This window comes from Lontra canadensis, unplaced genomic scaffold, assembly GCF_010015895.1.
Source record: "Lontra canadensis isolate GAN:19392208 unplaced genomic scaffold, GSC_riverotter_1.0 scaffold93, whole genome shotgun sequence".
Taxonomy (NCBI): Eukaryota; Metazoa; Chordata; class Mammalia; order Carnivora; family Mustelidae; genus Lontra; species Lontra canadensis.
The window spans coordinates 2457830-2481076 of NW_022631087.1; the positions used below are offsets into that span (position 1 = coordinate 2457830).

Consider the following 23247-nt stretch of genomic DNA (forward strand, 5'->3'; position numbering starts at 1 on the left):
ACTTAAAATACAGATAGACAAGACTAACACACAAGAAATAAAAAAACTTCAGACAATCATACTAAATGTATCACAGCATTTCATGGTTTCATGTCATATAAACTATGAAATTAATATTGCTAAAAGCTCACAAAGGCAAGACCACAGGCTGAGTTAGGACAGTCAAGGTAAATTTAGTGATACTCTTAACAGTTTGAAACTGAGACTCTAAATATTTTTGTCTTATGCACTCACACATCTGTAATTTTGGCATCTGTCACTAAGTAAAAAATCAGAGCAGTTAAATAAAATGCTAAGGGTCTAACATATTTATTTAATTCTCCCACAACTGTATTATGTATATGTTGTTACTTCATTTTAAAAAACTGAAATCCCACAGGTTAAAACTTACTTGTCCATGTACTTTTTTTTAAATGCCCAGGGTGGAGCCTAATGTAGGGTTTGGGTTCATGACCCTGAGATCAAGACCTGAGCTGAGATCAAGAGTTGGACACTTAACCAACAGAGTCATCCAGGTGCACCCTTGTCCATGTACTTAACACCTCTGAACTGTACACTTAAAAATGGCTGAGACAACAAATATTATGTGTATTATACCATAAAAATAAAAGAAGAAAAACTTACTTGTCCAGGTCATATAATGTATGTGAAATTCGTACAATCACTTCCACTCCAGCTTCAGTAGCCAGTTTCTTAATAGCTGCATCTCGTTCCTTTCCAAAAGGCTCAGAATCATACTCAATTGAAAGTTTAGTAATGTTCCATTCCTAAAATACATAAAAGGAACAAAAATGTACATAAATTTTCATAATTATTTTTCCACTATAACAATACATTCTGGGAAAAAGTGAAAAGCTTAAACCCTACATATGAAATGAATATACATAAATCAGACTTCAAATATGCAGGAAGAAACTACACAATTTATTTATTTATTTTTTAAAGATTTTATTTATTTACTTGACAGAGAGAGATCACAAGTAGGCAGAGAGGCAGGCGTGGGGGCGGGGGTGGGGAGGAAACAAGGTCCCGCCCAGCAGAGAGCCTGATTTGGGGCTCGATCCCAGGACCCTGGGACCCTGACCTGAGCCGAAGGCAAAGGCTTTAACTCACTGAGCCACGCAGGTGCCCTGAAACTACACAATTTATAAATTCAGAATTATGTAACTAAGAAATGTATACTCAGTAGATTTTAGGCATTGTACTAGTCAGCAAACAATCTAACTAGTAATATGCTTAAAATCAGCTTCCTAAATTTGTTTGCATAGCACTTTACTTTTCAAATAATTTACACTTATATGTTCTCATTTGGTCCTCAAAATAACCCCCAGTTTGGGACTTTGGCTGATACCTCCATTTGGGAGAGAAGGTTATTTTAAAAATTTAGGGACTTGGGCGCCTGGTGGCTCAGTCAGTTAAGCATTTGCCTTCGGCTCAAGTCATGATCCCGGGGTCCTGGGATAGAGTCCTGCATTGAGCTCCCTGCTCAGTGGGGAGTCTGCTTCTTCCTCTCCCTCTGTCGCTCACTCTCTATTTCTCCGTCAAATAAATAAATAAAGTCTTTTAAAAAAAAAAAGTTTAGGGACCTGCCCAAGTTCACAAAGAACCAGAATACCTGGAGGGTATTTATGTCTGCAGATTCTAAGAATTGGTCTTTCACAAACTTTTTTTTTTTTTTTAAGATTTTATTTATTTATTTGAGAGAATACGAGAGAGAGCATGAGTTGGTGGGGAGCACAGGGAGAAGCAGACTCCCCAGTGAGCAGGGAATCTGATACAACGGAAGGCTCAATTCCATGACCCTGAGATCATGACCTGAGCTGAAGGCAAATGCTTAACTGACTGAGCCACCCACATGCTCTTTCACAAACCTTTGATAGTTAATATGGTATATGTTGCTTTGTGGAGGTACTCTGTTTTATAATGTTTTTATCTCAGATTACCAAAAAACGTTAGCTGTGGAGAAACAGAGATAGTAATAATGTCAGATATTTATTGAGTATCAGGTGCTATACCGATAAGTTCTGTATACATCTCCTTATAGTGATTTTCAATGTAGAGACTATGACTTCAGGGAACTGTGATTTCTTAAGGGGGTAGTAACATTTTTTAATCTAAAATCTATTCTGATGTATCTTACAAGAAAAAAAAATCAACTGTAAGTCTACTATTATTTAATTCACTATATGGTAACACACTAATTCTCCAAACCCGTACAGTTTAGACAAGGGCTGTTCCCAACGGTGGGTTAAAAAAAAAAAAATAGTACTATAAACCTTGCAGTGTATATTCTTATCTTTATGCATGCATCTTAAACATTTTTGGGCATTTGATCTATTTTTCCTAGAAATAGTTTCTTAAAAAACAACAGATAAGCATATTTAAAATTTCAAAAGACACTGTCAAATTTTCCACCAGATATATTGTACTAATTCATACTCTCATCAGTAGTATACCAAAGTGCTTACTCCCCATATACTTGCCAGTAGTATGTTAAAGGTTTTTAAAAACCAATAACACATACATATGCTTTACACAGAAAAACAGTACTCATTTTAAAAAATTTCCTTTCTTGAACATATTGAAGAATGCATACCAACCTGTCAATAGCTGTTACCTTTAAATTTAGGAGTGCAAATAAAATAATTATTTTTTATTTTATACACTGTTGCACTGTTCACATTTGTTAGTATGATTGTGTACTGTTTTTGAAATTTGGAAATAAAATAAGACTAAGAAAGCATTATATTTGTTTTATAGTGAAGCAGTATAGAGTAGTAGTTAAAAATACAAAGGATCTAAAGTCAGACCTCCTGAGTTCAAAGACTGGCTCAACTATTTACATAAATGGCTAAACTCTTCATGTCTGCTTCCTCATCTATAAAATGGGTAGAATGTGAGTAATATGCTTAGAGAGCACCTAGCACAAAATAAACACTATGTGTTTGTTATAGTAAAATGAAAAAAAGAAATAATTATGTTACAGGGCTGAAAGATTAAACAAGATAATGCCTGTAAATTCTTAAGGACATAGAACGCAGTTAAATTCAATGAATGACAGCTGTTATTACTAGCTATTTGTATTTTCTTTTTCTGTGAGTTGCAGGCTATGTTTGCTTGGTTTTCTATCACACTAAATTCTTCTCTTATGGACTTGTAAGAGCTCCTTATGTTTTAATGATAGCAACTTTTCTCTGCCATATATGTTACAACTTTTTTTCCTAAATAGTAGTTGGCAATTCTGATTTTTTTATAAATAATTTTTTAGTTTTTAGATAGAGTTTAAGATAGAGTTTAAGTCAATAACATTTTTTGGAAAAAAAAAAAAAAAAGGAAACATAAGTCAGACACCTAAAGATCAAGATACAGACCACATTACTAGTAAAGATGAACTGCAGAAAAATTTCAGGTTTATGGGCAGGTAAGCTTGCTAATATTTTACCCCTGAATTAAACAGATTTACCTACCCAAGATAAGCAGCCTGTCTCCTGCAGTATGGATTTATTGCATAGGAGAAGAGAATAGGATGTGTGCTCTCAGCAAGTGAGAAGAAAAGGTATAATCTGAGCTAAACTCATACAATCTGAGCTACACTCACCTAGCTCCTTCTACTACATTCACCAGTGAAATCTTTCACTTCTTCCCTGGGGATAAATTAGTGAATATCTCTCCACAAGGGGGGAAAAAAAAAACTAGAGAAAAGAAGGTTCCTGAAACATTAAATAAATTCATTTATACATCAAATATTATAATCTTTATTACAGGCCAGATACAATGCTAGGTCCCTCCCTCTTAGAGCTTACTGAAGAAAACTAGCAACACAGAGGTAATTTAAAAAGTAAATACACGGGGTGCCTGGGTGGCTCAGTCATTAAGCATCTGACTTCAGCTTGCGTCATGATCCCAGGGTCCTGGGATTGAGCCCCACGTCAGGTCCCCTGCTCAGCAGGAAGTCTGCTTTCCCTCTCCCACTCCCCCTGCTTGCGTACCTGCTCTCACTGTCTCTCTTTTTCTGTCAAATAAATAAATATTTTTAAAAATAAATAAATAAATAAAAAGTAAATACAAAACAACCATCAGAAAAAAACAGAATGCTATGATAGAGAACATGGGAATTCCGGTAAGCTGATAAGCTAATTAACTACTCTTTTTCTTTCCCAATTACGCTGGCAAGACTTTCAGTTAGTGATAAAACTTTATATCCTTGCTTTTCTCCTGATTTTAGGTGGAAAGCACTCACTATTTTGCCATTAAGAATGACATTAGCTATGTTTTAAAGTAACAACTTTTATCGAATTAACATTTACCAGTTTTCTATTGCTAGTTTGGTTAAAGTTTTTTAAATCATAAATTGATGTTGAATTATGTCCAATGCTCTTTCTTCATCTATTGAGATAACTGTAACAGCTCTTCCTATATTCTATTAACAGGAAGGTTCACCTTAATTGATTTTTATAATGTTGAACCAACTTGGTATTCCGGGGCTAAACTAAATATTGCTAATTTTAATTTGTTAATATATTTTTAAGGGTATCTGAGCCTGTTTCTGGGGGGACATTTGGTTATTTTTTTTTCCTTAAAATTTCTTCACCAGTTTTACTAGTAGAGTATGGTATTAGAGTTAAGTTGGCCTCATAAAATAAGTGTTTTGGGGAAGTGTTCCCAACATTTTCCTAAGTTTTCTGAAAAGTGTTATAAAACTGGTATGATTACTCTCTCAAATATGTGATAGAATTCACAACTAAAGCCTTCTTGGGCCTTGAATTTTATTTATGGGAAGGTTTTCAATCATAAATTCAGTTTCTTGAAGAGATATAGCGTTATTCACGTTTTTCTTTTCTTCTGAGAATTTTATAACTTGTACTTAAGAAAATTTTCATTTTAGTTGAATAATTTATTAGCATTATATTTATAACATCCTTTATTATGCTTTTAAAAATTTAGAGACTCTCTAGTAATATCCTCCTTTTTATTCTGGATAAAAGTGATTTTTTCCCTTTTTTACCCTGATCAATATTGCTAGCAGTTTATCAATTTAATCTTTTCAAAGACCCAGCTTTTGGCTTTGCTGACTGAATCAATCAGGGTTCAGTCAGGAAACAGAAACCACATCAGCAATCTGAATATAAACGTAAAGAATTATTAGCAAGTAAAGCTGATCGATGATGACAAGGAGTAAAAGAAGGAGTAAAAGAGGAGTTAAGGCTACACTATCCAGTATGGTGTCACTAGCCACAGAAGTGGCTTCTGAGCACTTGAAATGTAGCTCGTTGGAACAGAGATGTGCTGAAAGAACAAAATACACACTGGATTTCAAAGACTTCATATTAAAAAGAGGTTAAAATAGCTTAAAATTTTAATAATTTAATATTGCAAGGAAAATATTTTGATATACTGCATTAAATAAAAATATGTATTTTTTAAAATAAAATACATTATTAAAATTAACTTCATCTGTTTCTTTTTACTGTTTTCAGTGTGGCTGTTAGAAAATTTAGAATTACATATGTGACTTCTGCTGTCTAAGGTGTCCAAAATTAGGAATTGCAGAATGCTGCTACCACCATTAAACAGAGGGAAAATAAGAAAATAATGAATTAAGAACGTAGAAGAAAAGAAGCCTCTACTGAGATTCACACCTCAGTGCATGGGTTCTCCTGCCACAGTAACACAAAACCTTCCCTGTAGAGAAGGAACTTGCCAAAGGGCAAGGCCAGACCTGGTTCAGAGGAACAGCACCCCAGGTGGCTAAGAAACTTCCTGCAGGGTGTAGGTAAACGAACTGGTCTGTGGAAGTGGCCTACAAAGGGACAGAGAAATTTGCCAGAGGGTGTGGTTAGGCTGGGGCTTGTCCAGAAGGGAGGCTTAGGTCTCCCACAAGCTCAACTCACAGCTAATGTGCCAAGAAAAAAGCAAAAAGCACAAGGCTACCAATATGTAAAGCCCCTTCTTTCCTACTCTGACTTTGCAGAGAACCACCACCAACATCTCTCAACAAAACCTAGTATCAAGCCAGCTGACAAAGGAGAAATGTCGACAGCATCCAGCTTCACTATCACAAAGCAGGACTTAAAAGGGTGGATTAGAGCTGAGACAATAAACTGATTATCACAATTCATTTTCTCTATTGTTTGTCTGCTTTCTGTTTCATTGATTTCTATTCCTGTTTATTTTTTTTTCTTCTGCTTACTTATAGGTTTGACTTGTTCTACTTTTTAAAAAGTTCTAACAAAGTACTGAAAGCTATTAATTTTCCTCTAAGCACTGTTGTAGCTGAATCCCATAATTTTTTTTTAATGGCAAGTTGAATTTTAGTATTTTAAAGAAATTACCCTAATATTAATACTATTTTTTAAAGCAAATATGTTGTGAATCCCATAAATTTTTGTATAGTTTCCACTACTTGTAATTCTCTTGCTATTCATTTTAATTCTATTGAAGTTAAAGAAAATATTCTGCAAGATGTCCGTTACTTGAAAAATTTTTTAAAGATTTATTTATTTATTTGACAGAGAGAGAGAGAGCCCAAGTAAGCAGAGCAGCAGGCAGAGGGAGAGGGAGAAGCAGGCTCTCCACCAACCAGGGAGCCCGATGTGGGGCTCGATCCCAGGACCCTGGGATCATGACCTGAGCTGAAGGCACCTGCTTAACCAACTGAGCCATCCAGGTGCCTCTGAAATTTACTGATAACTGTTATGTGGCTGAACATATGGTCTATCTTCATATGTGTTTTAACACATATGAATATTTAACACATATGAATATACACATAACACATATGAATATTTCATATGTGTTAAAAGAAAATGTGTATGAAAAAGTGCTCCGCATCACCTGGCATCAGGGAAATACAAATCAAAATCAAAATGAGATACCACCTTACACCAGTCAGAATGGCTAAAATTAACAAGTCAGGAAATGACAGATTCTGACGAGGATGCGGAGAAAGGGGAACCCTCCTACACTCTTGGTGGGAATGCAAGCTGGTGCAACCACTCTGGAAAACAGCATGGAGGTTTCTCAAAAAGTTGAAAATAGAGCTACCCTATGACCCAGCAATTGCACTACCGGGTGTTTATCCTAAAGATACAAATATAGTGATCCGAAGGGGCACATGCACCCGAATGTTTATAGCAGCAATGTCCACAATAGCCAAACTATGGAAATAACCTAGATGTTCATCAACAGATGAATGGATAAAGAAGATGTGGTATATATATCCACATGGAATACTATGCAGCCATCAAAAGAAATGAAATCTTGCCATTTGCGATGACGCAGATGGTACTAGAGAATATTATGCTTAGTGAAATAAGTCAATCAGAGAAAGACAACTATCATATGATCTCCCTGATATGAGGAAGTGGAGATGCAACATGGGGGGTTTGGGGGATAGGAAAAGAATAAATGAAACAAGATGGGATCAGGAGGGAGACAAACCATAAGAGACTCTTAATCTCACAAAACAAACTGAGGGTTGCCGGCAGAGGGGGTGGTAGGGAGAGGGTGGGGGATTATGGACATTGGGGATGGTATGTGCTATGGTGAGTGCTGTGAAGTATGTAAACCTGGCAATTCACAGACCTGTACCCCTGGGGCTAATAATACTTTATATGTTAATTAAAAAAATGTGTAGTTTGGGGGTGTAGTGTTCTGCAAATATCGGTATATCAAATTGGTTGATAGCATTAATCATATCACCTGTATCTTTATTAATTTTTGTATATTCTATCAATAACAGAGTTTATCAGTTTGAGATTCACATATTTTTATGCTGTTAGTTGGTACATATACATTTATAATAGTTATATTTTCTTGTAAGATTGTTCTTAATCTCTGGTAATTCTGTCTTGAATTCTACTTTCTTATGCTTACTCTTTCCAAAGTATATCTTTTTCAGTCTTTTTTATTTCAAACTGTTTATTAAATTTTTTTTGAGTAGAGTTGATACACAATGTTACACTGATTTCAGACCCACAACATAGTGATTCAAATGCTCTCTATGTTAGCTATGTTCACCACAAATGTACCTACCATCTATGACCATAAAACACTATTACAATATCATGGCCTATATTCCCTATGCTGTGTCTTTTATTTCTGTGACTTATTCATTCCATAACTGGAAACCTATATCTCCCGTTTTTCATATTTTTCCTGTTTTCCATATTCTTATTTTTTATAGTTTATTTATACACTTTTAAGATATATTGATTGATTTTAGAGAGAAAAGAACAAAAGAGAGAACAGGGGCAGGGGCTGAAGGAAGAGAGAGAATCCTTAAGCAGGCTCCTGGCTGAGCAAGGAGCCCAATACAGGGCTGGATCCCAGGACCGGGAGATCATGACCTGGGCCAAAATCAAGAGCTATATACTTAACTAATGGAGCCACCTAGATGCCCCTCTTCATATTTTTAAAATGTCTCTTCTAATCAGCATATAAGTTGGTTCTTGCTTATTCTTTATCCAGCCTGACAACTTATGCCTTTAAAATGGTGAGCTTAAAGTAGACCATTTATACTGAATAAAATTATTGGTATAGTTGAGCTTAAATTTACCCATCTGCTTCCATTTAAATGAGTCAAATACTTTTAGTATTCCACTTTAAGCTCCTCTATTAACTTTTTTGAAAAAGCTTTTTATGTTATTTTAGATCACAATATACATTCTTATCACTGTCTACATTCAAATTATATATTACTATTGAATAATGTAAGAACTTAGTGATACTTGTATTTATTTTGCTCCTACCTTGTGTGATCCTGTTATAAATTTTATTTCTATTTATGTTGTAAGTCTTTTAATATTGATATTATCTCCTACAATTCACTGCTATTAGTTGGTTTTAACCTGGCAATAGTCTTTTCAAGAAAATAGAATATATAAATATACATAACTAAAACTAACAAAAAAGTTGTTCTTTTATATTTACCCATATACTTAGTATTCTTTCCTTTCTTGCAAATTCTTTCATCCAGAATGACTTCCTTTTACCTAGCAGAACTTCCTTTAGTATTTCTTACAGTATAGATCTCTTGGAAATGAATTGTTCTGTTTCTGTCTGCCTGAAAATGCCTTCATTTTACCTTTTTAAATTTTTATGTATGTATGTATGTATGTATCTATCTATCTATCTAAGCCTGTAGCACCAGGTATTCCCAGGCAGTCTCCCACCCAAGTACTAATCAGGACCAACCCTGCTTAGCTTCTGATATCAAACAAGATCAGGAACATTCAGGGTGGTATGGCTTTAGACTCCCGTCTTCTTCTTCTTCTTCTTCTTCTTGACTCCCGTCTTCTTCTTCTTCTTTTTTTTTTTTTTTTAAAGATTTACTTATTTATTTTCAAGAGAATAGTGGGGAGGGGCAGAGAGGGAGAGAGAAATCTCAGGCAGACTCCCCACTTAGTGTGGGGCCTGATGCAGGGCTTAATCTCACTACCCTGAGATCATGACCTGAGCTAAAATCAAGAGTTGGAGCTTAACTGACTGAGTCACCAGGCACCACTACCTTCTTCTTTTTTTTTTTTTAATGAATATTTTTGCTCAGTTAACAAAAATCTCTGTAGGTTTTTGTGTGTGTGTGTGTGTGTGTGTGTTTTTTAAGATTTATTTTTAGAGAGAGTGTGCAAGTGAGGACAGAATCAAACAGACTCCTTGCTGAGTGAGGAGCTTAATGTGGAGCTCAACCCCACAACCCATGAGATCATGACCTGAGCTGGAACCAAGAGTTGACACAAAACCAACTGAACCACCCAGGTGTCCTCTGTGTAGTTCTTCAAAGATGTCATTCAATTACCTCTGGACTCAACAGTGTCTGATTAAAAAGCCACCAACATTTTTTTTTTCTTTTTTAAAGATTGACTTATTTATTTGATAGAGGAAGAGAGAACACAAACAAAGGGAGCTGGAGAGGGAGAAGCAGACTCCCCTCCAAGCAGGGAGCCTGATGTGGGGCTTGATCCCAGGTCCCTGAGACCATGACCCGAGCTGAAGGCAGACACCTAACTGACTGAGCTATCCAGGTGCCCTGCCACCAACATTCTTATTGTGGTCCCCTGAATATGTCTTTTCACCTCTGGCTCCTTATAAAATTTTCTAACTTTGGTTTTCAGTTATTTGACTTTGATGTTGGCAAGATGTGGTTTTCTTTATATTTATGCTATGTTTTGTTGAGCTTCTTGATACCGTGGATTGATATCTTTTATTAATTTTAGAAAATTCTTAATCATTATCTCTTCAAACATCTTTTTTCTGTCCCAATCTCTCTCCCCTCTTTCTTCCTAGGTCTACAGTTACACATATGTTAGGCCATTTACTGTTGTTCCACAAATGCCTTTTTAAAGGTTCCCTGGTTCCCTTTTTAAAAAGACTTTCTTCTCTTTGTGCTTCAGTTGGGATAATTTCAATTGCCAGTCTTCAAGTTCACTGATTTTTCTTCTGCTCTACTCTGGAAAAGCCCACTGAATGAACTCTTCATTTCCTTCTTTTTAATAGTTTCCATTTTTATACTGAAATTATCATCTACTCACGTTTTTCACCTTTGATTGGGTTATTTAATGTTTATAGCATAATCATTACAAAGCCCTTTATTCTAATCCCAACATCTGCATAAACTGTGGGACTATTTCTACTTTTTTTTTGTTTTTTTTTTTTTACTTGATTGCAAATCACGTTTTCCTGCTTCTTCATATGTCTCATTTTTGTATGACAAACAATGGTATAAAGAATAGAGATGGAACAAATAATATTTATCTCTAGAAAAGCACATACTCTTGGCTCTGATTGTTAGAATTTGAATTACTATAGTCTATAATGAAGGTGGGGCTTGGCTTTGTTGCTGCTTTAGATTCCATTCACCAATGGTGTTCAAATATTTTGAGGGTAGGTTCCAGGCTTTTCAACAGGACTTAGGATTTGAGCATAGACAAGATTCTCACTCTGCTTTACAGCCCAGTCAATATCTTTACAAACTGTGTATCTCTCTCTGCTTTGCTGTCTACCCATAAGCTCTATGGTTGCTTCATCTTCCTCTTCTTTGTTTTCTAGCCCTGTCCCCTAATTTTCTGTACCTCTGGAGACATCTTTCTGTCTGTCCTTCTGTATGTCTGGAGACATCCTACTGTCCTGTCCCAGATTCAGTGGACTGCTACTTTGCACTAAGTGAACACCCAGTAGCACTTCAGGGAGGGATCTCTCTCAGCTCTTCTGCCTTGCCCTAGTCTTTGGTATATTGCCTGGTACTCCACAAAAGCACTGGAGGAAAGAAATAGAGAATACGTATGAACTTATGTGTGATCAGGGTTTCCTGGAACTCAAATGTGCCATGTCAGTCCATGTATGACCACGAAAAGCCTGGTAAATTTTGACTGGTTTCTTTTTACTCACAACTGTGGTGGATTCCCTTCTTTTTCTGCTGTGCCCATGGATATAGACATGAGTCTCTTTCCTATGAAAAGTTCATCTCTTTATGGAATTTACTTAGGTTTCTCTGTGTCCTCAACTCTCTAGCCTGTTAAAAAAAAACAACCTATGATTTTGTGGCATATTGATTTTCTTCTCATTGTTGAGACATTTGTCTTAGCAACGTATTTATGGATGTCTCCTCTGGCAAGGGAAACAAAAGCAAATTAAACTATTGGAAGTACACCAAAATAAAAAGGTTTCACACAATGAAAGAAATCAATAAAACCAAAAGGTAATCTACTGAAAAGAAGATGCTATTTGTAAATAAGGGACTAATATCCAAAATATATAAAGAACTTCTAAAACTCAATACCAACCCCCCCAAATCTGATTAAAAATGGTCAAAGGATCCTCAGTTTGTTTCTATAGTTAAGAGTCTCTTATGGCATTAAGGAGGGCACTTGATGTAATGAGCACTGGGTGTTATATGCAACTGATGAACCACTAAACTCTACCTCTGAAACTAATAATATACTATACGTTAATTAAATTTAAATTAAAAAATGGTGAAAGGACCTAAATAGGCATTTTTCCAAAGAAAATATACAGATGGCCAACAGATACAAAAAAAGATGCTCAACATCTCTCATCATGAGGTAAATGCAAATCAAAACTACAATAAAATATCGCCTCATACCACTCAATGGTCAGTATCAAAAAGACAAGAAATAATATGTGTTGGCAAGAATGTGGAGAAAAGGGAACTCTGATGCTATGCTGGTGGGAATGAGAATTGGTGCAGCCACTATGGAAAACAGTATGGAGGTTCCTCATAAAATTAAAAATAAAAATACCATATGATCCAGTAATTCTACTACTGGGTATTGACCCAAAGAAAATGAAAAATACTAATTCAAAAATTATACGTACCTCTAGGTTTGTTGCAGGAGTCTCTATAATAGCCAAGATATGGAAGTAACCTAAGTGTCCACTGATGGATAGATAAAGAAGATGTAGTGTGAGTGTGTGTGTGGGTGTGTGTGTGTGTAAATACAGAATATGGAATATTAGTCACAAAAAAGAATGAGATCTTGCCATTTATAATAACATAGATGGACCCAGAGTATATTATCCTAAATAAAAAAGTCAAACAGGAAAAGACAAATATATGATTTCCTTGTATATGGAATCTAAGAAACAAAACAAATGAACAGACAAACATACCAAATACACTCTTAAATATAGAGGACAAACTGGTGGTTGCCAGAGGGGAGGCGGGAGGGAAGATGAACAAATAGTTGAAGGGGACTAAGAGGTACGAACTTCCAGTTTTAAAATAAATAAGTCATGGAGATGAAAAGTACAGCATAGGGAATATCATCAATAATACTGTATGGGGACAGATGGTGACTACACTTATGGTGAGCACTGAGTAATGTACAGAATTATTGAATCAATATGCTCTATACCTGAAACTAATATAACATTGTATGTCAATTATATTTCAATAATAAATAAAAAAGAAAAAAAAGATGATGTAAGTGAAATCATATTATTCATGTACTCAAAAATCTCCACGGATCCTACCCATTTCACTCAGAGTAACAACCAAACTCCTAAATATAGTCTATAAATAAAGTTCTGTGATTCAGCCCCTCACAACCTCTCTGACCCTTCTCTCCTCTTCACTCACTGCTTCTAGCCATGCTGGTCTTCTTGCTATTCCTAAACAAGCCATGGCACACTTCCACATGAAGGCCTTTATAACTACTGTTCCCTGGAACATTCTTCCCCATGTTGCAGTGATCTTAGCAGTTCAAAATGATAGATTCTCAGAAGTCTGTCAATTAACTAGATGGGTGGTTCTGTTGGTCTTACCTGGGCTTACTCATGAGTTTGCAATCAGTTGACAGCTTGGCCAGACCTAGAGGATCTGAGAGAATCGCTCTCCCACATCTCAGCTCTTGGTACTGGCTACTGAGTGGCCTTCTATCTCTACATGGTTTCCCATAATCTGATATTGTAGCCCACATTCCCTGCATGACACAAGAAGCATTCCAAAGGGCAAAGGCAGAAGCTTCAAAGTTGCTTGAACCTTAGGATCTGGGACTCAATGACTTTCTTGTCAGTTGGTCAAAACGAGTTATACGACCACCCCAGATTTAAACTCAACCTTTTGATGGAACAAGGTGCAAAATGTTGTGAATTCACAGTATCACACCCCAGATACTTGCATGGCTCAGTCCTTCACATGTTTGCTCATATGTCATCTTAGAAGTGATGCCTTCCATGATTCCATATAAAGTCATTACCCTTACCTCCCCTTGGAATTTAATATCTCACACTTCATTTTAGCACCTACCACTGCATGACATTGCATATTTACTTATTATCTGCCTCCTTCCCACTATCATATAAGCTCTGCCAAGGTAGGAATGTCTTCTATTTGGTTCACTAGTATACCTGCACCACCTTGAACTCTACCTTGTACATAGTAGGCACTCAATCAATATCTGCTGAATGAATTCTCTTATTCAAATGAGCATGTGCTATAAAATAATAAGGCAAGAATCCAAAATAACTCAAAAAGCATAATACAAATTTTATGCATGTAAAGTATTAGTGGCTTTAGATGTTCTTTGATTTATTCTATGATCTTGAACACAGCATTTTGTTACACTTCACTGAGTCCATCTATAAAGACTTTAGTCCCTGTTTCTTGGATATAATGAGAAAGTTTTAATGTTTAATCTCTTCATTAAAAGGTTCTGCTGGGCCTAGAATGTACATGGTCTTGGTAGCTTACCATATGTAGAAGCTGCAAGATTTAACTGCATAATAATAATAATTTATGTAAGATTCATAGGATTAATAGTGTATCCAAGTTTTGCATACATTAGTGTCTGCTAAGTTTCTTTATCATTTCTTCAGAACATAAAAAGTTTAAAAAAAAAAGTCTTATATTAAGTTCAGAATTTAACTGGGAAAAATTCTAAGCAGAAAACACATCAGGGCGCCTGGGTGGCTCGGTTGGTTAAGCTGCTGCCTTCGGCTCAGGTCATGATCCCGCGGTCGTGGGATTGAGTCCCGCATCGGGCTCCTTGCTCAGTGGAGAGCCTGCTTCTCTCTCTGTCTCTGCCTGCCTCTCTCTCTGTCTCTGCCTGCCTCTCTGCCTGCTTGTGCGCTCTTTCTCTTTCTCTCTGATAAATAAATAAATAAAATCTTTAAGAAAAAAGAAAACACATCAGAAGAAACAACACTTTATCAGACATATATGTAAATATGTGCTTACAAAAAAAGTAAAAATGCTCTGACCCCATCTCTAAATCTACTCAATATAAATAGAATAAGGAAATCCTATGAAGAGGAGGAGATATATACTAGACCATCAGTACTGGACCCACTCTCACCACCCCAATCAACGAAAGCACTCTTATCAGGTTTAAAACAGTTTCACCTCCCAAGTAATACAGGATTACTCACGTATTAAAAATTCTATTTTCTGTACTAGAATAAGAAAACCAGAGACAGTAATGTAAATCAGTCAGCCGGTTACCGACAAAAGAATCTTTTCCCTTAGAGGAAAAGGGGTGTGAGGCTGAAGGGGTGGGAAGGAGACATGCTTTTTATTGTATATCCTTTTAGGCTTTTTTTTAAACACATGCATATAGCACCTCTTGACAAAAAGTACCAATAAAAACACCAATGTAATAAAAAAAGGAATTAATTCCCTCCGTGGCTCTAGACATAGTATAGAATCTGAAAGGAAGTTTTCATAAGTGGTATTTTACACAGTACATAGCCCAAGGAAAAATCAGAATAAAATGGTAAGCACTTGATGTGCTTTATGTGTTACATGCATCTGTATTTTATGTCCCAGGTGGAAATCACTGCTTCTCTGCCCAACTGACAAAGACTGGGACAGCACCTAAATGCAGAAGGTAGTTTAATCCAATAATGTTAATTTAGGTAAAAGAAAGCTCAAAACAACATAAAAGATTTGCTGACTTAAAACAATTTTTTTTTAAAACAAGTAAATACAAGTTTTATGACTGTATTTTTTTGTCGTAATTCCATTACAGTTAACATACACTGTTACATTAGTTTCAGGAGTACAATATAGTGATTCAACAATTCTAAACATCAACAGTGCTCATCACAAGGGCACTCCTTAATCCCCATCACTTATTTCACCCATGCCCTTACCCCAGCCCTCCTTTGGTAACCATAAGTTTGTTCTCTATAGTTAAGAGTCTGTTTTTGATCCCTCTCTTTCTCTTTTTTCCTTTGCTCATTTATTTTGTTTCTTAAATTCCACATATGAATGACATCATTTGGTGTTTGTCTCTCTTTCATTTGCTTTGCTTATTAGCAAAGCTCCATCCCTGTTGTTGGAAATGGCAAAATTTCATTCTTTTTTATGACTGAATAATATTCCACTGTATATAGACACCACAACTTCTTCAACCATTCATCTATCAATGGACACTTAGGCTCTTCCATACTTTGGCTATTGTAAAAAATGCTGCTATATATGTAGGGGTGCATATATGCCTTTAAATTAGTGTTTTTATATTTTTTGTGTAAATACCCAGTAGTGCAATTAATGGATTATAGGATAGTTCTAGTTTTACTTTTGAGGAATTTCCATATAGTTTACCATAGCTGGCTGCACCAGTTTGCATTCCCAACAACAGTGTAAGAGGGTTCCTTTTTCTCCATATTCTTAAAACAGTTGTTGTTTAAGTTTTGTTATTTTAAAGCAACTAAAGTCCTCTTAGGCTTCATTTTACTAATACCACATGGACTCAGAGATACATACACTTTTACACTCATAAGTTATTGATAAACTATTACACTACTGTTTCTGATGTGCTTTCTACTCAGAATTCTTACATGCACCTAAAGTTAAATTCTGACTCTAAGTAGCCATAGTAGTAAAACATACTTTAATAAAGTAAATCTTCACTAGCCAAAACTGTTGCATTAGCGAAATCCTGAACATTAATACCAGTGAAAAAGATGAGGTAGTGTTATTTGACTCCCAGCACTGGGAACATTTTTATTCAAGGAAAGGAACTATTTCTGCATTAGAAATAGGAATATTACTATCAAAAAAAAATTTGATGAATCAAATAGCTGCAAAAAAAAAAAAAAAGCAGATATACATTAGGAATTCTAACAGTAGGAAAGAGAAAGGGATGGATAAAAAAGACAAAACAAGGAATCAGCTTCTGGTGTGAGCACTTCCATGTGCTAGCTATATGACCTTAGTCAACTCCTTTAACCTCTCCAGGACTAATTTTTTTCAACTGGGAAAAAAAGAAGGGAGACATAAGATTAGGAGATTTAAGATTCTACCAAGTTAAAAAAAAACAACAACCCACAAAACTACAGTTTTGTATTATTAGTAGCTTGTTGTTCATTATAGCCCTTGGATCCAAAAAGTCCTCTTCTAAGAGTTATCCCAAAAATGACTAGCACGGGACACCTGGGTGGCTCAGCGGGTTAAAGCCTCTGCCTTTGGCTCAGGTCATGATCCCAGGGTCCTGGGATCGAGCCCCGCATCGGGCTCTCTGCTCTGCGGGGAGCCTGCTTCCTCCTCTCTCTCTGCCTGCCTCTCTGCCTGCTTGTGATCTCTCTCTGTCAAATAAATAAATAAAATCTTAAAAAAAAAAAAGATTTATTTTAAAAAAATGTACTAGCACATCCGAGCAAAGATATTTGTATTTGGACAGAGATATTCACTGACAGCATTATCTGTATTAGCAAAGGCCTGTGGAAAATGACCAAATGTTCAGTAGAAAGCTTGTTAAAGAAATCATAGCATACCAACACAATGGAATACTACAAAGCCATTTAAAAGACTGAGGGAGCAGTAGGAAACAACCTCTAAAATACATGGCCATGTGACTAAAGCACGACAGAGATAGTGTAGAATATAGTGCACTTACCTTTATTATTAAAAGGGGGGATGGTAACATACACAAAAATGCAAATTTATATATATAGATGGATCTACAGGTATTATATATATACTATATTATATATAATGTGTTAAATACATACATATAGATACATGCACATATATATTCTTACTAATGCAAAAAATATTTGTAATGCATATACAAGAAACAGGTAGTAGTTGTTGCTTCTGGGGGGGAAACTAGCAATTTAAGGCAGAAGAAAGATTTAAGTTTTCATTGCAAACTACTTTTTTGGCAGTCTTGATTCTACCATGTAGAACTTTTATTAAATTAAAAAAACAAAATTTTTATTTAAAAATATTTGTATTTCACATACTTTAAATTACCTTAAATACCTTACTCAGCAAATATGTGTCTTCTCTGAAAAAAAGATTATTATTTTAAGCAAAGATTCTTCAGATTACCTTAAAAAGTCTGGGAAACACATCTGCTGGCTGTCCACGAATCACAAACAAACGAGAATTTAATTTTCGCAGATTGGCATCAAGGTCTTCAAGACACTGAAGCAAAAATCTACAGAGAAAAATATTAAAATTTTTAAACATGTGTATTTAGAAGATACAAAGTATTACAAAATCATGTCATTGTAAAAATTGACATGCCAGTCCCATAATTTTATTACCTATTATCTTATTTCTAACTGGTCATACTTACCATTTTTTAATTACAAACAAGTTTCTCAGTATTTTAATGAAATTTCTAAATTAAATCACTAACTTCCATTAATTAATAGTGAATACCAATGTTTAATTTGTAAGCATCAAAATTATATAAATTAAATGAATTGATTTCATTGATGAAATGAACTCAAGTTCAAACAGAAAAACCTCCTTGAAAAATCTAGAACATTTTTCTAATAAAAAAATGGAAATATCCTATTTAATCACTCTGAGCAAGTGAATAATTTAAGAATTTGAGTACTGAAGGATACTATAATCATCTATGAGAGAGAAAACATGTCTATTTTCAAGTTTCTTATCTAATTAAGGAAACTGATAATAAATAGACATGAAATTATGTGGTGTAACTCTGAGTGCAGAGAATGTCAGGTTAATTAAAAAAATATTTCATGAGACAGGTGGACTTTTCTCAATGAAATAAGTACTAAGAAGGCTTACCCATGATAGTTCTGTTGGGAAATTCTGAAAAACCAGAAGACTGCTCACTGAGCATCTTTTATTGTGAAGAAATGGGGCAGTCTCCAAGAGCATTTCTAAAAGAGAGGTCATCCCTAGAAAATCCAACCTCACTATCTGCCTCATGCTAATTTCTCTAACATTTCATCTAGATTCCCTTCCCTTCAGCTGCACAGATCTTATTTCCTCTTTACTCTGCTTCTTTTATGTATCTGATCTTAAGGTTAAATATTTGTCTGCCTTTTCCACAAGTCATGAGTTCTCTGAGAATAGGGATTGTGTTTCCTTGTGAGGAGTCAGAAATGCACTGTCCAATATGGTAGCCACTATGCACATATAGCCAAAATTAACAATTCAGTTTCTCAGTCAACTTGCTGTATTTCAAGGCCTCTCAACAGCCACATGTGTGCCTATTAGTTACCATACTGGACAGCATAGGTGCACATCTCTATTGCTGCAGAAAGTTCTACCAGACACCATTATTCTAGGAGGCTATTCAGTTCAGATCATTTTCTTATTCTGATCCCATCATTTCATCAAGAAAGTTTTGTTAATCTTTAAAGTTGTAGTTATTACTGACATTAGTATACCTAGTCAAGTTTGATATTCTTTCCATTTAGAAAGAATCTCTATGGGTGTGGGGACTCAGGAGGACTCCCACTATATCACCTTTATTTATTTATTTTTTTAAAGATTCTATTTCTTTATTTGCCAGATAGACAGCGAGTGAGAGCACAAGCAGCAGGCAAAGGGAGAAGCAGGCAGTGAGCAAGGAGCCCAATGCAGAACTCAATCCCAAGACCCTGGGATCATGACCTGAACCGAAGACAAGACACTTAACCAAAGGAAGCACCCAGGCATTCCCCATTGTATCACCTTTAGGAAGGTGCACAACTGTCTTTAAACAAATAGGAAAACAAACCTTTCTATTTTCACATTTATATTTCACCTCATTACTATTCTGCTTGGGTTTGGAGCCACCACCCTAACACTGACCCCTACCCCAACCTATCACTACAAACATGCAAATACTTTGGGCAGGGGGGGTGAGGGGGGATTGTTGATGTTATTATACCAATACAAAAGTACTTGAATTTTACAAAATTATCCATAACTATGAATAATTTATCATATTGATGGTGATAAATGTTTATTAGGAAACATCTAGTTTTATGTATTTGCTTGGCAAGAGTTTTTAGACACTGTAGTAGTCAGATAAAAAATTAAGAGGTTAAATGAACTAGCAACTCAAAGTTTTCTTAAATTTAAACAGTATAAAACTAAAATGTCCTGGAAGGATAATCCACCCAAGCACCCCCGGAGAGTACATTTTTAGCAAGAACATATTTTCAGATCTTCTCTTAATATGGCATATTACTATACCCATTTGGAATCTCAGTTAATAATACTATTAACTACATGCAACAGGTTACTTTTTAAAGGCCACACAGTAATAAAACTCACCACAACTCTTTGCATAATTGTATTACCTGTGTAGAAGCACAGTTCTCCTGTTATTTAATTGAATTGCTAATTGCATCACTTCAGAATAAATAGAAAGGGTACTAAGTAAGAAAATATACTTCTTCACTTTAAACATATTAAAGACTTAAAAAAAAAAAACCTCCAGAGATAACTAACTTATTGTTATTAGAAAAAAATTACATGCATTGAGTTTCCTTATACCATTTCCAACAGATGATTTCAACATGAATCAACAGAAATAGTTTCTTAAAGTAGGTCATTGCTATAGCAACCAGTGGGCGGTTTGGTATACTCCCCGTCACAATGACCTACTTTCTAGCCTGTGCTAGAATAGCTTTATATAACCAGAATTTCTAGTTCTGTCTATAAAATAGTCTAAAAAAGGCAATGATGAGATACAACACAATCCCACAGTTGTTGAAAACAAGGCATACAAATTAACACGTATCATACCAGAATAAAACCATCTGGTTCTGCACTTTAGTTTATAAAATATATCTTATCATATGCTCAAAGATGAAAAGTACACTTAGAATATCTAAATCAAAACAATTCACTGCTGGGGCGCCTGGGTGGTTCAGTTAAAGCCGGGTTAAAGCCTCTGCCTTCGGCTCAGGTCATGATCCCAGGGTCCTAGTGGGATCAAGCCCCACATCAGGCTCTCTGCTCAGCGGGGAGCCTGCTTTCCCCTATCTCTCTCTGCCTGCCTCTCTGCCTACTTGTGATCTCTGTCAAATAAATAAATAAACTATTAAAAAAAATTCGCTGATCCTGAAGAACTAATTTAAAGACTATAAATTAAAATAATTAAAAACACATGTAGGGCGCCTGGGTGGCTCAGTGGGTTAAGCCGCTGCCTTCGGCTCAGGTCATGATCTCAGGGTCCTGGGATCGAGCCCCGAATTGGGCTCTCTGCTCAGCAGGGAGCCTGCTTCCTCCTCTCTCTCTGCCTGCCTCTCTGCCTGCTTGTGATCTCTCTCTGTCAAATAAATAAATAAAATCTTAAAAAAAAACAACCACATGTAAAAAAAATCTTTTGTCCTCTGCATGAAACAAGAGTCAAATTTTAAAAATTAAAGTTCTGGACATATTAATTATAATAAAGAAAGTAAGTAAAGAATGTTAGTCATTAACCCAAGTCTATGGCATTTTATTAGAAAATTTTAAAATTATAAATAGCACTTTGTCTCTCTATAAATTGAATAAAGTCTGCATATACTTTTTTCTAGTTTGTAACAAATTTTTGGTGTTTTTACCTAACTTAATCACTATTCTAATTGTCAGAATATTTCATGATACACATTTTCTCTAAAGAGAACAGTTTAGGGGTGCGTGGGTGGCTCATTTGGTTAAGAGTCTCCCTTTGGATGGCTCAGGTCATGACCCTGGGGTCCTGGAAAGGAGCCCAATGTCACTGGGCTCTGCCCTCCCTCTCCCTCTGCCCATCCTTCCTGCTCATGCTCTCTCTCTCTCAAATATATAAAATCTTGAAAAAAAGAGAGAGAGAGAGAGAGAATAGCTTAATGTTCAATAAAGATTAAATGTATATTTTTAAAGTAAATTTACTTTGCCAAGCTCTAATGGTCATAAATCAGTGAATGTATAACATGACACAATGCTGCTTTTTTTAAAAAAAGATTTTTATTTATTTGAGAAAGAGGGTGAGCAAGAGAGAGAGAGAGAGAGAGCGCGAGCACAGGCCTGAGGAGACAGAGGGAAAGAGAGAAACAGAGAGCCAAATCAGGGCTTGATTCCAGGTCCCTGGGATCATGACCTGATTTCAGGACCCTGGGATCATGACACTTAACCATCTGAGCTATCCAGATGCCCCATAACATTGCTTTCTATAATAAATATTTTGCAGTGCCCTCTTCTAAATTCTGAAATTTAAATAAAAATTTAAAAAAGAAATTTATAGATAAAGTAGCATATTTATGTGTACAAATTTAAAGCATTAATATATTGCTTTACTGTAATATATGGCAGAAATGAAAGGAAGGTCATTTATATTTTAAAAAGAAATAACATGTATTTCCAAATGTAAATATCTGAGTATGACAAAACAGTGAATTAATTCGATGCCTACATCTACATCCAGAATCGTTTTAAAAATTCAATAGCTACAGGGGCGACTGGGTGGCTCAGTGGGTTGGGGCCTCTGCCTTCGGCTCGGGTCATGATCCCGGGTTCCTGGGATCGAGCCCCGCGTTGGGCTCTCTGCTCGGCGGGGACCCTGCTTCCTCCTCTCTCTCTGCCTGCTTCCCTGCCTACTTGTGATTCCTGTCTATCAAATAAATAAATAAAATCTTTTAAAAAAAATTCAATAGCTACAAAAACAGATTGACATATTTGTATTAACGGTGACTCAAACACCATGAGTGGTACTGCCTTTGGTGACATTACTTTCTGTAATGTTGAGCAAGACTTAGTAAAATTCTGGACAAAACAAAGTACAATTTTTCCTTGATTTACAAAGGTGATAAATATAGGAAAACTCAGTATATATCTTTCATAAGAATATACATATATATTTCATAAGAAATACCTAGCATTTATATATAAAAATGGATTTAGGCTCCAGATTCAGAGAATTGGAAGTTTTTCATTTACATGAAACATCTGGTAGAATATCTGAAAGTTACTGGGACTCAAGACAACAATTTATCTTGAGAGACTATCCTGACCATTACAAGTCTTTCATTCTTAGCCTCTCTTCACTAATTCCACTAGTGCCCTCTAATCATTGTGATAAGCAAAAATGTACCCACAAATTCCCAAAACACCTCTAAGGAGTGATATTATTCATTATTCACATAATTTCACTGATTTGAGAGATACAAGTAATAGGAGCGTCCAATACGCAAGGAGCTGAAAATCTAGAAAAGAAATTTAAAAATATACATGATGTACGAGACTATAACAGAACCTGCCAGGTAGAATGCAACATATATGGTAAGAGATCTGTATGGGTAACGTTAATATAGCTTTAAAAAATCAAGAGGGAGAAATCATTTCTGGATTTCTCTTTTTGAGATAGGGAAAAATTTAGGCAAAAATTTCAAAGATGCTGATTGTAGAGGAGAAGCCTTCCAACATTAGTATGATTTTAATAGCTGGAGATAGGGAGGGAGAATTACTGGCCCTTAGACTATAACCTCCTTAAAGACTGGAACTAGATCTCTCTCCCTCTGCCTGTCATTCCCCCTGCTTGTGCACATGCTCTTCTCTCTCTCTCT

The 23247-nt window shown here is 35.7% G+C and overlaps 1 protein-coding gene and 1 pseudogene across 1 annotated transcript in view; both read right to left on the bottom strand.

Annotated features, from left to right (window-relative positions):
* CRY1 (cryptochrome circadian regulator 1) overlaps positions 1-23247 on the bottom strand; it is a 92054-nt gene that overhangs the window by 15249 nt on the left and 53558 nt on the right. Inside the window, exons 2-3 of the mRNA XM_032836537.1 lie at positions 17795-17903; positions 625-767 (exon numbers count right to left, since the gene is read on the bottom strand). Coding sequence (XP_032692428.1) covers positions 625-767; positions 17795-17903 — 252 coding nt within the window. The remainder of the gene's footprint in view (positions 1-624; positions 768-17794; positions 17904-23247) is intronic.
* LOC116854676 lies at positions 9137-9255 on the bottom strand (annotated as a pseudogene).